General features: G+C 41.1%; 1 protein-coding gene across 1 annotated transcript; it reads left to right on the forward strand.

The window, feature by feature from the left end:
- The first annotated feature begins 286 nt into the window (after positions 1-286).
- LOC308280463 (MOB-like protein phocein) lies at positions 287-13638 on the forward strand. Its single transcript, XM_080720738.1, has 8 exons — positions 287-368; positions 2162-2224; positions 5607-5707; positions 6589-6631; positions 6904-6990; positions 7447-7526; positions 8498-8609; positions 11084-13638. Exons 1-8 carry the CDS (start codon positions 309-311, stop codon positions 11216-11218), a joined length of 681 nt encoding a protein of 226 aa, XP_080576864.1. The 5' UTR covers positions 287-308; the 3' UTR covers positions 11219-13638.
- Positions 13639-17660: the final 4022 nt, after the last annotated feature.

The following is a 17660-nucleotide window of genomic DNA, read 5'->3' on the forward strand; positions in this document are numbered from 1 at the left end:
TGTCTATAAAGTTCTCATAATATGGTATGGACGTTAGGGTTAAAGTGGTTAATATAAAAAAAGGAGAAAAAAGGTTTCTATTACACAAAGATTTGAAGGACCCCCTGTAGTAACTCTGAGGACCCCCTAGGGGTCCTGGAGCCCCTGGACCCCCTGTTGAAGACCCCTGATCTATAATAAACTGTGACTGTGGTTGCACACATTGGCCACTGGAGGCGCCCGTGGGAGCCCGACGCCGGTGGCAAAAAAAAAAAAAAAGCAGCGTCCGGTGTGTTGCTGTTATTGTTTCCGTAGTCGATGCAGGCGCAATGGTCATGGCGGAGGGCACAGCCGTCTTGAGGAGGAATCGACCGGGGACGAAAGCCAAGGTACGCGGGCTTCTCTTAACGGACGTGTGGGGGTACATTTAATGTGCGGAGGTCCAGTTGCGTCTGGTTTGGATCTGTCGTTTAGTTATGCTTTCAGATCGCATTCACAGACTACAGCCGAAGCTGCCTGTCTTCACAACCAAGTCGACTACAGCAGCTAACAGTGGTGTAAAGCAGTGGGTCTTCAACGTTTTCAGGCCAAGGACCCCTTAGTTGAGAGAGAGATGAAGCAGGGACCCCCACAACCTGTTCAGAGATTCCATATAGTTTCATTGTTTGACACTCAGCAGCAGCACGATCATCAGTGTATTTTGGATTCATGTCAATTTGTGTTTTCAGGTCCCATTTAACCACTTGAACAACTATCAATACTTCTCCCCTCTACACCAAACCTCTTTGCCGAATGTTAAACACTATGCTCTAAAACCCAAGTTACCCTTGGCCTTAGTCGAAATGATGTGCCGTCGAAAAAGCGAGATTTCCCATTTCCCCCATCAGCCAGACGCCATACACTGCTAACGTTAGCACGCAGGCTAACGTCGCAGCTGTCAACACTGTGACAGCTGAACGCCTGACGCCTGATTTGAAATAACTTTCAGATTTGAAGGTCTCCTCTTAACTCTGACAGTGTACAAATGGACCTAACGGGTTAATTTGGTTCCATTTGTACGCTAACTATAAGGCTATAAAGGAAAACAAAGTCCCTGACAGTCCTGTGACAGTAGCCTTACATTAAGGTATTCCTACTGAGACGTCCGCATTGTGACGTTGACCGTCGTCCCAACGTCACAATGCGGAAGTCTCGGTAGGGATATCTTAATGTAAGGCTCATATAACTCTATGGTAAGGCTACTGTGACAGCTGATCCACTGACTTTAAAATGTGAAGGTCTCCCCTTAACTCTGACAGTGTACAAATGGAAATGGGTCCATTTGTACACTGTCAAGAGTTACAGAATTGTAAGAGTCAATTTAGACCCCCATAAAGGAACCCCTGGAATCTACTTTGAGAACCACTGCACTGACAGACAGTCACAATAATGGTATACAGGCAGTGGTGGAAAAAGTACTACCGGTACATTTGTTTTATAATATAATAATTCAAAGTTTTCAAAAAAGTGTGAGTTAAAGTACAATATTTGCATCCAAGATTATTGGATCGGAAATACTCAAGTAAAGTAAGAAATACCTAAAAATTGTACCTATGCAAGTATCGTACTTGAGTAAATGTATGTACTTCATTACTTTACACCGGGAGTCTTCAACAGGGGGTCCGGGACCCCTAGGGGGTCCTTAGGCCACCAAATCCTTGTGTGATAGGATACTTCTTTTAAATTAACAACTTGAACCCTCGCATCCCTATTCCGAGGAGAACTTAAGCCAAAAATAGGTTTGGTGTAGTAGAGGTAAAAAAGATAAGACCAAGTACATAGTGAAAGGTCAAGTTTACAAAATATCAACAATTTAAGTGGTTAAATGTCTGAACATACAATTAACATTAATCCAACATAGACTCATGACAGTGCTGTCAAACAAGTCTATGAATCTATCTATGAAATCAATGAAAATCTCCATCACACATTCATACAATATGTAGAGGGGGTCCCCTGGCTGCTTCATCTCTCTCCTTCTCAGGGGTCCTTGGCCTGAAACGTTGAAGACCCCTGCTTTACACCTCTGTATACAGGCTAGGTGTTGTCCCATTGAACCAGGTAGGGAACCAAAGGATCTGTGGTGGGTGTCATCATGTCATCTGACCTGTTTGTGTGTGTGATTTTGTTTTTGTTGTTGTAGGACTTCTACAACTGGCCTGATGAGTCATTCGAGGACATGGACAGCACACTGGCTGTGCAGCAGGTGAGCTCATTCATACGTTATCTAGCTAGGGCACTGGAATGCACTCCCTCAAGCTGTCAGGGATGCAGACTCCTTAGACATTCTTAAATCTAGATTAAAAACGTATCTCTTTTGCCTACAATACGGTCTGCCTTAATCTCTGAACTTCACTTATATGATCTAACCCTGCTCAGTATCTTTTACATTGCGTTGTTTTATTTTATCCTATTTTAGTTTTTCCTTTCATTTCTTTGCTGACTTATACATCTTCAGCTGTGTACTGCTACATGGAAATTGTTTGACCATGTGTGCACTTTTTAATGTTTGTTCCCTTTTCTTTGCTATTGTGTTTGCTGTATGCCTTGTTGTGTGAAGTGCACAGAGACCCCTTGGGGTGATGTTGCACTATAAATAAAAATAAACTGAAAATAAATGGACTGTTTCCCAAACAGTGGGTCGGGAACCAATTGTGGGTCGGGAACCAATTGTGGGTCACGGACCAATTTTTATGGGTCACGACTCAGAGTAAAAATCCTTTTCTTTTCCTACATTTAAAAAATATATAGATTATAATTGAAAAAAGAATAATGTTATACATTTTAAAATGTACAAATGTAAGAAATTCCATTAATAAGAAATAACAATAATTCACGACGCGTCGCGAGCTTGTAGATCTGCTCTGGGTCCCAGGGCAAACGTCTAATTTCTCTTTTGGGTCACAAGCTAAAAAGTTTGGGAGCCACTGATCTATGGGTATGAGATTATTGGTCATCATCATAAGTGTAACGCAGTTGAGGTCAGTCCATACTGTCTCCGACCACCCAACCTTTTGCGGAGAGTTCCGACTTTCCGATGTGCAGCTTTCCGAACTCTAATTCGGGGTAATGCTTTTCAGAAGTTGCATGTGACGTCATTTTGTAGTTGAACTGGACCTTTCCGACAAAAAGATCGGTGGTCGGAGAGATCGGTGGTCGGAGAGAGTACGGACGGGCCTTTACACCACTCCACCATCCAGAGAGGATGATGGTGTTAAGAAAACATTTTGGCATGCTTGTACGTCTCCAACCCAATCATCAATATAGATCAATCAAGACCACGTTAAATTAGAGCAGGCGTCTTCATTTAGCTGATTCTCTTACTTTCGTTGTGTCCAAGTGATGCTGCAGCTTTGATGGCTTCAGAGATTTGTCTGACAGTTCTATCAATGTTTATTTTATTTTTTGCTAACACATGGTTTTGGCTAATAATATGTTAGATTTATTTTAGAGATGACGCCCAAATAGGCCAATATATGATATTATATCAATAGTGATATGAGACTAGATAACCTTTATTTTATTTTATAGAAATCGTTTCATCACAATGTGTTGATATCAAAGTGTTTGGTCAAAAAATTGTAGTGATATTTGCCCATATCGTCCAGCCCTACCAAAAACTGAAAATATGCTGGTTATGTTGTCAGTAAACCTGGAGAGTGGCCAGTTATTGCGACCGTAGGTCGCATTTACTATCAAAACCTCCACCGGCTGTCCGTGCGTCAGTCCGTCAGTCAGTCACACGTCACACTTTTGCCCTGCTCATATCTCCACAACCGTTGCCCCCATCCACGCCAAATCTTGCACACACACTCCTGACCTGCCAAACTACTACCTCCAAGGACCCCCGCAGCTCCAGGGACCCCCAGGTCCCTGGGGGACCCCCAGGTCTAATTTTGCCCTGCTCCTATCTGCACAACCGTTGCCCCCATCCATGCCACATTTTGCACACACACTCCTTACCTGCCAAACTACAACCTCCAAGGACCCCCGGAGCTCCAGGGACCCCCAGCTCCCTGGGGGACCCCCAGATGTAAAAAATGAACAAATGTGCAAAAATGACCAAATGACCACCCCAACGGGCCTGCTCACGGGGAATTCCTGGGGACCACCCACTCCTGGTGCTCCAGAACGGATGCAAAAGTGGTGGCGCCCCCAGTGGAGGACCCCCTCCACTGCAGCTCACATAAAATGCCGTAACTCCTACAGATTTTGCCCTAAAATCACGAAAATCACTACACAGCATGTCTACACTCATGTCATCAACATGGATCAGGAAGATTTAGGAAAAACTAATTTTTGCCCTATTTGCGATTAGGGAGTCTTACTGGTGTTACTTTACAGCAGGGGTCCTCAATAGGCGGACCGCGGTCCATGTCCGGACCCAGGCGCACCTCCGTCCGGACCGCGGCACATTTCTGAGAAATCTCCGCACAGTTGTATCTGACGATCGGACTGACTGTGTGTGATTTGTGTTTGTGTGTGCGTGGGTGTGTATGTGCTCATTCGCTCAAACACATACACAGGCTCACAAGACACACCCCGTCCCCTACGCCAATTTGCAAGCCCACAAAGCGTCGCGGGTGCAACGTGCTGTGGGCTTGTAGATCAAAGGTTTTCCTTCCCTCCGAAGCAGTCTGCTCTCCATGCTGCTCCCCCCTCCCCTCCCCTCTCCACACACTCATGCCGCTCGCTGCCTGAAAAAGTTGCTAAAACCTCTTGGAAACCATTGCTCCCACTGGATTAATAACTTAGAGATCTTCTACCTTTGGCTGTTCAATTGGAGAGGACAACAGCAACACATTAATATCCACGATGTAAGGCTCCAACTGCTTGCATTAGACGAGAAATGGTCGCGAAACTCGCGATGCGTGATCATGCGTCTTTAACAATGTGATGTGTCGTCGCATATTATTGCCAGCTATCCTAGGCTGTGTTAGGTTAATAACTATGACTCGTTGACCCTGATTTGACTGGCCATTTGACATAGGCAACAGCACAGTCTGGCTTGTGCAGTACGTGTGTCAACTGAATGTCAAGTAATCCTCTCCCCCTCACGCTAAGTTTCACTTTATTTTCCATTCTGAACGACAAGCCTAATATTGCATTTATGCTCTTTAGTTTCCAATAATTAAACTATAAGCCAGTGTTTTATTGCTACACAATAAATGTAAATAATGTAGCCTACTCTACATGCATAAATAATTATCCATTCATCCATCCATCCATCTTCAACCGCTTATCCAGCATCGGGTAGCAGGGGTAACAGTTCCAACTGAGATTTCCAAAGTTCCAAATAATAATAATAATAATTAAAATAAACAATTCTAATGATTATAATAAACATACATACATACAGTACATACTGTATTAATGTATCCGCCTTATTTCGCCTTCGCCTTTTTTTTTCGGACCCGGACCTGTTTCAAAAAAATATTTCTGGACCTTCAAGATTTGTATTTGAGGACCCCTGCTTTACAGTATATATTTATATACTTATGTAAAGCTGCTAAAGCACCTTGACTTGCCTTTGTGTATTGATTTTGCTGTACAAATAAACTGGCATTGTTTATGTTGTTTGTTTCTAGTATATCCAGCAGAACATTAGATTGGACTGCGCCAACATTGACAAGATTTTAGAGCCACCTGAAGGTCAAGATGAAGGAGTCTGGAAGTATGAACATCTCAGGTAATCACTGCATATCATGTCTTTAACACAGTGTTTCTCAAACGTTCGAGATTCAAGGTCTCCCCTTAACTCTGACGGTGTTGACACCGTCAGAGTTACAGACTTGTATGGGTCCATTTAGACCCCCCCTAAAGGAACCCACAGAGTCCCCCGTTATCCACTTTGAGAACCACTGCTTTAACAAGAGTCAAACCCACCCATGTCATGGTCATTGATAGTTAGCAATTTTGATAAGCAACTGCTTATTATTGATAGCATCAATGGTTGGTACTTCCACCGTGCATGGATTTCATGTTGTAAAATCAAAATGTGTTAATATAGCATAATAATTAGTTTGATCACTTTTACGCTATGTACATGGGCTATTTGAAAATAATTGATCTATAACACACTCACATCTGACTACTTTTTACAGATATCTGAATTTTCTTGTAATATATTGATTATCGTGTACCGTAATATAATTGTTATCGAGAGCCAAATATTGTCATAGTATCGAGTTACTCGTATCGTCCCCCCCTATGGTCTCACCTCTGTTATTTTCACTATTCAACATAGAGAATATTGGGAAATGCCATGAATGGAATTGGAAGTGTCACCCGGTGATCATAGGAAAAAAAGTGTTCAAAATGGTATTGTCATAATGAGCCAGAACTGGCTAAGGGCTGATGCATACTCCACTTTTAGAGCCCAGTTTAATTCGGTTCGGCCCTGGGGGGGGGAAACTCGGCTCTAAAAGTGGAGTATGCATCAGCCCTAAGGCTGTTATTTGATCCTTCTGAAATCTGAATGAATTCTGAATGAAAGCTTGTTGGTAAGCTAAATGTTTTCATTACATTACATTCCTCATTGGATGTTTTCTTTTTTTGTTCTCGTTTCAGGCAGTTTTGTTTAGAGCTGAATGGCTTGGCAGTCAAATTACAGGTAAGTTTCCTCATTATATTCTACCACAGCCATTATTCCAAATAAAGATAATGCATAAGCATTGCTAATCCCAGAGGAAAATGTGGATGCACTATGTACATGGGCTATTTGAAAGCCAAATATATGCTAAAACATGTAGTAACTTATTTTTAACCTCTTGAACACCAGCATCCCTAGTCTTGGGGGAACATTAGCTGAAAAATAGCAGATCTACAAGTGTTGTGAGCTTGTACATGAGTCAAATTGAGAACATGTGCTCTTTACTACAACAGGGAGAGTGCCACCCAGACACATGCACACAGATGACAGCTACGGAGCAGTGGATATTCCTCTGCGCAGCCCACAAGACTCCCAAAGAGGTACAACCACCACTACCATCCTCTGATATTTGGACCCAAATGTTAATATTTGTGTTAAGTTTCTTTGTATATTTAAGTCATTTGTCATATCTGCTCTGACAAACTTTTGTTTTTACGAAGCCACTTATGTTCCAATGTTCAACGTTAAAAACACAATTAAAAATTAATTGGCAATTATTTAAGTCAAATCAGTTCCTCAAGCGATACTGAATTTCTGGTTTTTATGAACACATTTTATACAACCACTCTATCGCAGTTGCCTGTGATATTTATTTCCTGTTGTTTTGTTCGACTTGGAAATGTTCAATTGGAGATGATGACAAGAATGTGAAAAACTCCCATGGAAAAAGTTGATTATGGATTATTTTTTATGGTTTATGTTAGTTTACTTAGAAATTATAAACAGGTTTGAATAATCCTCCATGGCTCTACCTTTTGTACATGTCTTTTTTGCAGTGCCCAGCCATCGACTACACCAGACACACACTAGATGGCGCTGCTTGCCTCCTCAATAGTAACAAGTACTTTCCCAGCAGGTAAAAGCATTTACAAACATTTAAGGATCATAGTTTCATCAGAAGTGCTTATCATTATGTGTTCTTTGGCCATATACAGTACATAAACATGGACTATTTTCTTGTTTGTGGATTTATTTTTAGAATAGTTTGTTTTACATTTTCTGCAAAGTCATAAAATGTACCAAACTTAATCAAATAATTGAGGCGATGTTGGAAACAACGTCATTGTGCCGTTAATAATGCATGTTTTCAGCTGGACTTTTCAAGTCCACTCATACTTGAAGATGGAACAATAATTCAACTTTGACCAAAAATAGTGCTTACTGTATATGCTTCTTTGTTGGATTAGTTATCCCAAGCTAGTTTCCAGTTTTTGCAAGTTGTACTGAAATTAAAAGGGTCCAAATTAGGGTTAATGTTTACATGGACCCTAATATTCCACTTATAAACGGAATGATCAAATTAAAAACACCTCAACTGGAAGAGACTGGGCCGATCTGATTGGACAGAATTTCCATTCTATTTGAGAGGGTTGGTTTAAACCTTTTTATAATCAGATCAATGGGTTAATACAGTAAAGCATATTCAGATAGTCTCTCTCTGGTTGGTGCTAGTCTGTGATGTCATCTCCAAATTTGGGCACGGTAGTGATATCAGTCAGTGAAGTCAGTTGTTTTCTGTCTGTCTGGCTCTCTTTTATGCCCATATATGGTGTTCTGTGTCCAGGCCAGTCTGTGATGCTATCTCCAAATTTGGGCATTGTAGTGATCTAAGATCTAAGTTGGGCATTGTTTCAGCATGTGGCTGTTAGCATGGTGGCGACACTGTTGAGTATCAGTGATGTCGGCATACAGACAGTCAGGCGGCGGACGGACAGACAGACAGACAAGACAAGACAAGACAAGACAAGACAAGACAAGACAGACATTTGGTAAATTAATAGTTGGATGTCATATATAGTATGTGACGATACTGTGGTGTCTTTACAGGGTGAGCATTAAAGAATCCTCAGTAGCCAAGCTGGGTTCAGTGTGTCGGAGGATCTACAGGATCTTCTCCCACGCATACTTTCACCACCGCCAGATCTTCGATAAATATGAGGTAGAAAAACATGTCATTTTCTGTATTTGTTATAGGCAGAGTGAATTAGAAATGTAATGGTAGGTCAAGTGATTTTCCTTTTGTTAAAATAAGGGTGCATTCACACATGCATGTTTTAATGCGATTAAAACTAATCCTCATGCTTATTCTGTTGCGGATCAAACAAATGAATTCAAATTCCCCAAAAAAACGAATCTGATAAATGGGTACTCTATCCTGATTGGCTGAAATTAGGCCACCCACCTGGAAAAAAAGTAACTATTGACAATATTGATATGGCGTCCATCTTGCCATTAAGTCAATGAAATGCCACCCCAGTTGGCACCCGGTGTAGGTACAGTTTTCAATGCGAATTTCAACATGGCCAGTGCCACCAAGTGAATATGGTCAATAGCAATTATTGCTACCAGAATATAGAGGGTTAACCGTTTTTACATAATATTGGGGATAAGAAGACAACTGGCTTAGGTTTTTAACCACATGAACCCTAGCATCCCTATGCTGGAGCTGTCATAACATTCTGCAAAAATAGCGAACAGGTCTACCGGCTCTGTGTTTAGGAAAAACGGAGGGCAAGTATAGACCTCTTGGGTCCCTGGTCAATGCAGTATATACTGTAGGATTTAAGTGGTTAAATGTCTCATCTTTCTATCCACAACTTTCCAACATCCCATCGTGCATTGCGCAGAATGTGCAGGCAGCTTCCGGCGCCGCAGCCGAGAGTGATCTACAAGCTCAAAACGGTTGCATCTGCGACGTGACGTGAGCTTGTATGTCTGCTGTTAATCAGAAGTGTCCTGCAAATAATGCTACAGTACATTCTCGCAGAAACAGGTGGATATTTCTATAGACCAATTATTTGTTTACAAGCATTGAGATTGAATGCACAGGTGACTATCATGTAATCAATTCCTAACAGATCCACAAACCTTTGTTTTGGGGAGCGCTGTTTTCAGTTCATTCAACATCCTCTTGTGTGCTAGTTAGGTGCGCCCATGGGTGCGCCCTTATCGAGACATACATATACAGTATACTTCATTGCGCAACGGTATTGTACGTCGAGAGTAGCTGATATACAAGCTTACATCGCGTCACCAATGCACTGTTCTGAGCTTGGAGGTCTGTGCGTGACACCGTCGCAGGACAGAGCATAAATTAGGCTTCATGGACTACAGCTGGGCGAGCAGTAGACGCTCTGGTGATCATGAGGAGCACTCCCTCCGTTCTGATGACAGCGAATGGAGGTGGGGTTTGAAGGGCAACTGTTTTGAAGCGCTATTATTGTTTCAAATCAACAGAAACCAAGGATTACATATTTCAAGAGTGAGAGATCACAGTAAAAATCCTAAACATTCTTCCTCCACACGGGGAGAAAAACAACATCTGAAAGTTTGATGGAATGCATTTTTATACGTGAGTGCAGTGACCACTTATCCATTGCATCCTATGGGCGGTGGGGTTCATTTGGTGCCGACCTGCGCGAGCATACTGGTTCTTATCAGTGTGACGTGGACCATTAAGGCATCTATATTCATGTATTTTTGTCTTTCCCACATCTTGCTTTTCTTTGAACACTTCATGAATGTGATGCTTAGGGATGGGACGATATGTCACGATTATTGTGATGCAAATAATTGCCATTTACCTACAATATTATCACGATCAAAATATGCTTAAACTGCACTTTTGTTAAACCACCTGAACCCCAGCATCTATATTATTCTGGTGTATGTATCCCAGTGTTTGGCCGAGGACAATTTCACAATAAATGAAATCTCTGCGATAGGATTTATTGTGACTGTTCTTTTTTTTTTTTATTATCACAATAGCAATTATCGTCCCATCCCTAGTGATGCTACATAAAGTACTGCAGATCACAGGGTTTGCACAGTCATGAAATTCCTAGAAATATTTAGAAATTAGAAAAACAGTTTTCCAGGCCTGGAAAAGGTTTGTAATTAATCAAATGTTTTGGAAAATAGCAGTAGTAATAGTAGTAGCAGATCTACAAGCTCCAAACGTGTTGCTTCGTGCCACATTTCAAGCGTGTGGATCTGCTACTTTTGATGCTTTTGTGTGACGCTGTATGATCAAGTATGATCAAGTAGGGCGTTAATTTCTGAAAAAACGCAAAGTTAAAATATGGAGATAAGAGGTTTATGTCTGACAGCAACAAAATACATTGTTTTTGTCATTATGTGAACATTATGTGAAAGATATGTAAAATGCAGTGATACGTTGCTAGCTTATAGAGCTGTTCTTTTTGTCACATGACAGCTTCTCTCGAGTCTGTCTTGGTGCATTGATAACACATTGGTTTAAGAGTATCATTATTGCACTTGTGTGTGTGTGTGATTGCTATAGGTCTGGAAAGGGGGATAATACTTTGGAAAGGTTTTTAAATGTCATTGTTAAAAAGATGTGTGGGAACCCTGACACTAGATTGTAATTGTACATCATGTGCTTGGCTCTAGAACGAGACGTTCCTATGTCATCGGTTCACACGCTTCGTCATGAAATACAACCTGATGTCCAAGGACAACCTCATAGTGCCCATCATGGAGGACGAGACTCAGAACGACGTCGAGGCAGAGGAGAGTGAAGACTGACCACTCACGGACGTCTATCGCACGCACACACACACACACACACACACACACACACACACACACACACACACACACGAAATGCTGTTTGCAAAATATTTTTGGCAGGCTTTGTTTTAGACCTTTTGGTGGTAGCAAGTAGTGGTGGGCTTTGCTACATTAGAAAATACTATCATGGTTTGAAGGGTGGCCTTTTTCACCCTTGGCTGTGTTGAGTATCCCTGCTATCTTCTCCCGGGCTTTCTCCTCAAACATTTTGGTGGTCTCTGTTGATATTCTTCTAATGATAAAGGCACCTTCCTGTGGCTAACAATTCCATGTGAGTATCAGTCTGAATCTGAATCTGTTGAATCCCCCGCCCGTGTGTAGGTCAAAACAATTACCCGGAAGTTATTTTGCAAATACTGTTTGCCCACATTTGATGGACACACAATATTGTCCCAAAATGAACATGCCAAAAATATTGTAATTCTTAAGTATATATCATGTTAGATATCTAAGACACATAGCACAATAGAACACACTAGTGATTATGTTAGCACTTTCATAGATGAGATGTTCATGAGAAACCTATTTTGGCAGTGCTGTGGAGGAATTCATCAGAAATATACTGTACACAATTAGCCTCGTGAACCAGCCTCATCCAGATATCTGGAGGAGGCTAGTACACAATGGCACTTGATTGGATAATGTTTTAGCTTCGCTCAGTATTTGTGTTTTGGGGGTTTGCATCTGGAAAGCCTCAACCCATATGTGACCATCTATGGGTATAGCACAGCTAACTTAATAGAGAGGAAACCCCTACAATCTGCTCCAAATGAGTAAATTTAATGACGTTTCGAGCACAAGCTCTTCATCTGGTCAAACTCATCTGGGTGGAGCCCCAGGGCTCCACTGCAGCCACCGGGCGTCGCGTCCTCGCCATTGCAGGGAATGTTCCCTTTTTAATCAATGATGGGTGCTCCGTTGCCGACGTTGCGCTGCATTCGGTGACGGCCTTCAAAAGCGTATGGCCCTCCTCTTTGAAATATTCTCACGCTCCCATTTTAACATACTGTAGCTTATTTAGTATCAGATTGTTGTGGGAACTCATGTGTATATGCTCATTTGCTTTTAAAACCAATCTAACCTGGCTTGGGAAAGTAAATCTTATTTTTATATTGTTATACACAGACATGGCTCTGTTCTTCATCCATTTTCTTACTTTACTTTCACTAATCTCAAGTGGCTTAAACTGGGTCACTGGTTTGTGGTTTCACAGCAAGATAACGTTTATCAACCGGGAAATTGGGAAGGAATTTGAGGGCATTGTTTTGTTTGTTTTAATCAAAACTTAATAATTTAGAAGTGTCTCATGATGAAATGTCCAGTGATTTTGTCAAATACAGTGAACCGGTGTGCAATTCGTTTTATTGACAACACACATACAACTGTTACATTGATTGGTGAAACCAACATAAAGCGTGATTTATACTTGTGTGCCGATGACCCACACCGGAAAAGGTTGATCTATAAGCTCACAACTAAAACGTTTCTTCACTGTGTGACCTCTCGTGAGTTTGTTTTGATGTTTCCAGGTACATTCTTTTGCTCAAAGACAATATTTATCCCTTCACATTTGTGATTTTCAGTACCGGTCAGCGGGGTCTGGAATCTGGATAGCGTTTAAGTCTGGACATTTGAAACAATGGACAGAAGCGGAGCCCCATTACATTTCCCACGATACGGTCGGGGAATGAATTGTTATTCGGGGTTTATTGTTGTGATGTCCACAGTCCTCTACATCTGCTTGTGTTTTCATGTGTTTAGCTGAGGTGCTGACTAGAGACCTTGTCTTTGTTTCCATCATCATATCACTTTTCACTGCTTGTAATGTCAGTTTTTACCACATTGCGTTGTGAGCTTGTAGATCAGCAGATCTGTGCAAGAGACGATGCGCAACTATGTATAAATCAGGCTTAACACTTATTACTGTTATTTGGGACAGGAGAGGGCGTAAACTCAACCAAGCCTCCCTCCAGACAGCATGCTGTACATGGTGAGGGTTATTTATTTATTCTAAATTTTCTTGACGTGAATAATCAATCACAATTGCCTTAGAGCAGTGGTTCTCAAATTGGGGTCCAGGGACTCGCGTCAGGGTTCCACTTCCTAGAGGGGGTTTCAAATAAGACCCTTGCATGGCTGGAACTCCAGTGTTCAAATGGTTCCATTTGTAAACTCGAGGTATGGGGGTCCTTGAAATTAAACAAGTTTGATAACCACTGCCTTAGTTTCAAAAGCACGAGTGTCTCATTTTATTCTATATTCATATTTGATAATGAATTTACTCATGCATTTAAAACAATGTAAATGTGTTTTTGGGGGTCCCTGGTGGACACACATTCATGTTTTCTAATTAAAACCCAGATACTGTATATTTACATCCCTGGCCTGTGTCTTATGTGGAGGTACTTGCAAGAAATGCCGTGGGAATAATGGCGCAATTACTTTATTTGTATGATGGGAGTCGCATGCCGAAAATAATCTACAACAGGGGTCTTCAACGGGATCCTCAGAGAGAGGGGGGAGAGGCAATCTTTGAGTGATATCATTAACCGCTTGAACCTATTCATGGGTTGCTTTTGTAGTCCTACACCAGCCATTTTGAGGACCAACACAGGTGTCTTGATTAACGTTGAACATTGGTTCTATGCCAATCTGATAAATTGAACACCTGTGTTGGTCCTCAATATGGCCGGTTTAGGACTACAAATGCAACCCATGAATAGCATCCCTATTCTGAGTGGAACATTAGCCAAAAATAGCAGAGTAGATCGGCTATTTCTGGAAAAGAGGTGTAGAGGGAAAAGAAGAGCTGACTAAGTATTGAAGGTTCAAGTGGTTGAATGTCTGAAAATATACCCATTAATCCAACATACAGTGATAGAGCTGTCAAACAAGTCTACGTTGTCTAAGAAATCTGTCAACATTTTTAATCTGCAACAATTGTATACAATATATAGTGGGGGTCCCTGCTTCATCTCTCTCAGCAAAGGGGTCCTTGGCCTGAAAACGTTGAAGACCCCTGGTCTACAAGCTGAAAACTACTTTTATTTAATGCATCGGTGCATACTATAATGTATCAGCTAAACAATATTGGTATTTTTTTTATGGGTAAAAGAAAAAACGAATCCAGTTCACCAAGGGAAAACCTTTATTTCCACCAGCACACAAATCACACAACAATTCCAGCATAGCTGAACGGCTCATCATGCAAGGTGCAAATCTGAACACACTCAAAATCCTGAGAAAGAGGTTCAGGGTAGGTCAGTGTCGCTCACTGACTGTGGTCTCTGCCTTTAACAGACCTGGCAACATCACAACAATAGTGCAATCATACATTTCTAGTATAATATATTAAAAGGTAAAATTGAAAATCAAATCAATAAAAAATACAAATAAGAACAGGGGAGGTCAGTGTCACTCACTGCCTTCTTTGCTTTTGAACAGATCGGGCAATACCCCTACAACAACAGTGCAATTTAATATATGATATATGGTCTCTGCCTTTTAACAGACCTGGCAATATCACAACAACAACAACAACAATAGTGCAATCGGTAAAAGATAAAATAAAATCAATAAAAAAATACAAATCAGAACAGGGCAGGTCAGTGTCACTCACTTCCTTTGCTTTAGAACGGATCCGGCAATAACCCTACAACAATTAGTGCAATTATGTCATATTTTATATATTAAAAGGTAAAGAAAATCAAAATGCCACTTTAAAAACAAATAAGGTTGTAAACTCTTAAGCCTTTAACAATTTGGCTCAACTGTGTAAAATATATACACACGGTAAAAAAGAAACAAATGTTCCACTTTATAAATAAAAATAAGGTTTGGCAGTAAAAGTCAACAGCAAACAGCACTGCTCCTCTAACTGCTGTTATTTGACCACGCGTGGCTGAGAACTTTACTATAATTTCAGCACCCAGTGTGCACTAGTGCACTAAGATAAGGCATTACACATATCACACCTGCAGCGGACTTGTAACAATGGCCAGGTCTATTCAGCTGCGTGTGTGACCGGTGGCTTGGGGGTTCGACCAGTGGATTCGCCCAGTGGCTTGGGGGCCTCCTCGGGCTCGGAGACCTCCGGTATGTACTCCAAGCGGGCGCTGTGGCTGCGGCTGAAGCGCCTGCCGTGCCTGTGCTTTATACGTGGCAAGGGATGGAAACCCTGGTAAACCACTTGTAATGTCTGCTCCTGGAGGGGGGAGATTAGGGCTGTCACAATTATTACATAATCGTCTAATCGCAATTATTTGACATTATCGCAATTATTTTGTCATAATCGTGAATGTTCGAAATAGTAGAGATCTATAAGCTCACAACGCGTCGCATCGCGGCGCGTTGTGAGCTTGTAGATCGGCTATTTCCACTATCAAAGTTATTTTTTAAGTAGTAAGTTGTCAAATATGTCAGTAATTTCTTTGTATATTTAGGTTATGTGTCATATCTACCATGTACAACTTCAAAGCCTAAAAGCCAAACAGAAATGTAATTATCAACGACAAAAACACAATTAAATCGTTAATCGCCAATTATTTGAGTGACAATTAATCGTCATGTAAAATGTCATATCGTGACAGCCCTAGGGTTAAGAGATGCCCGGGTTAAGCCTTTATCAGTGGTGGAAAAAGTACTCAAATTTTTTTACTTAAGTAAAAGTACCGTATCAATACTGCAATGTAGAAACACTGTTACAAGTAAAAGTCTGGAATCCAAAATGTACTTGAGTAAAAGTACGAAAGTATTGTAACGAAATGTAATTAAAAGTACGAAATGTTTGAAAATAGCAGATCTACAAGCATAGCATAGCCTGGGTATGAAATAGGGCTAAAGTGGTTAACGTAGGTTTTTTATATTATAATTTATATCTGCAAAGTAACTAGTAACTAAAGTTTCCAAATAAATGTAGTGGAGTAAAAGTACAATATTTGGATCCGAGCTGTAGTGGAGTGGAAGTAAAGCCCTTGAGTAAATGTACACTAACATAATCAGTACACATTTGATTTCAAATTTTGTAGAATTGTGTACTTGTAGATTAAGTAATGCAGATGTTTAATAATTTAACTCTTGAGAGCATAAAATGTAACCAAATGGACCTGTTTCATTTTACACTTAGGAGTTAAAGATCTAGAAGGGTCAATTTGGTTACGACCACCTGGAACCCCCTCAAGGACCACTGGTGGTCCCCAGACCGCTGGTTGAAAAGCACTGATGTAGTACATTGCACATATTAGAAATATGTATGTGATTCATTACTAGACCAACTGTTACAAGCTCACACAATGTGTTGCCATGTGATGCATCGGGAGCTTGTAGATCTGCTACTTTTCCTATTTGTCATACGACAAACCACACAGGAGGGCTTGTGTGTTTCTTTTGTTTGTGGCAGGGTTCCCACGGTCATGAAATTCCTGGAAATATTTTGACATTAGAAAAATATTTTTCCAGTAGTGGAAAAGTTTTGGAATTTATCAAGGGTCCTGGAAGGTCCTGTAAAAATGGTTATTGATTTTGTTAATACCTCTGAAATGACAAATTGCTCACAACGCCTCGCAACGCGAGGCATTGTGAGGGTGAAGAGCCTATCTGTCTGATAGTAAAAACAGAGAGATGTGTCGGGACTCGCGGTGGATAGCCTTCCACCGCGGAGCCGACTCTGATCGAGGCTTAAGGGACCTATTATTGGGCTGAATTATTGTTATATAGTCCTGGAAATTGGGTTAAATATTCTGGAAAAGTTTTAGAAATTAATTGGTAAAAATGTGTGGGAACCCTGTTTCTGAGTACCTCTGATATGGCAGGCAGAGTTGGCTGGACCCAGCCTCCTGAGGCCCTGTGCTGCTCCACATCCTGGTACAGGTACACGGAGCGCTGCAAGTACTCCTGCATGTACTGTACATACACATAGTCACACACAAACACACCCCCACACACACCAACACACACACACATGTGGGGACAAAAAAAGAATCTGTTGCCTAGAATTATTTGAATGCTTTAACTATTGAAAAATAGCAGATATACAAGCTCACAGCGCGGCACCGAGTGCCGCGCTGCGAGCTTGTAGATCTGCTATTTTTGAAAATGTGTGATCTTTGAATATACAGTATGTATTCAAAGAGAACGTTTGTAACTCAAATTTTGCTTCTGGGGTTGGTCCCTGGAACTAGATACTTTGAGATGGGGGTCCATGGCCAAATAAATATCATTTTGGGGGTCCTTCACATGAAAAAGTTTGAGAACCACTGACATAGTAGTCTCTCAAGAACAGACGAAATCTGAGCTCCATTTAAGTGAAAAGGACCTTTTCTTTGACGATGGCTGGCCAGATTGCTGAAATAGAAATATAGGCTTTTCAAAAAACCTTAGAAGGATTCAAAACACACTT

The sequence above is a fragment of the Nannobrachium achirus genome, assembly GCF_963921795.1.
Source record: "Nannobrachium achirus genome assembly, chromosome: 24".
NCBI lineage: Eukaryota > Metazoa > Chordata > Actinopteri > Myctophiformes > Myctophidae > Nannobrachium > Nannobrachium achirus.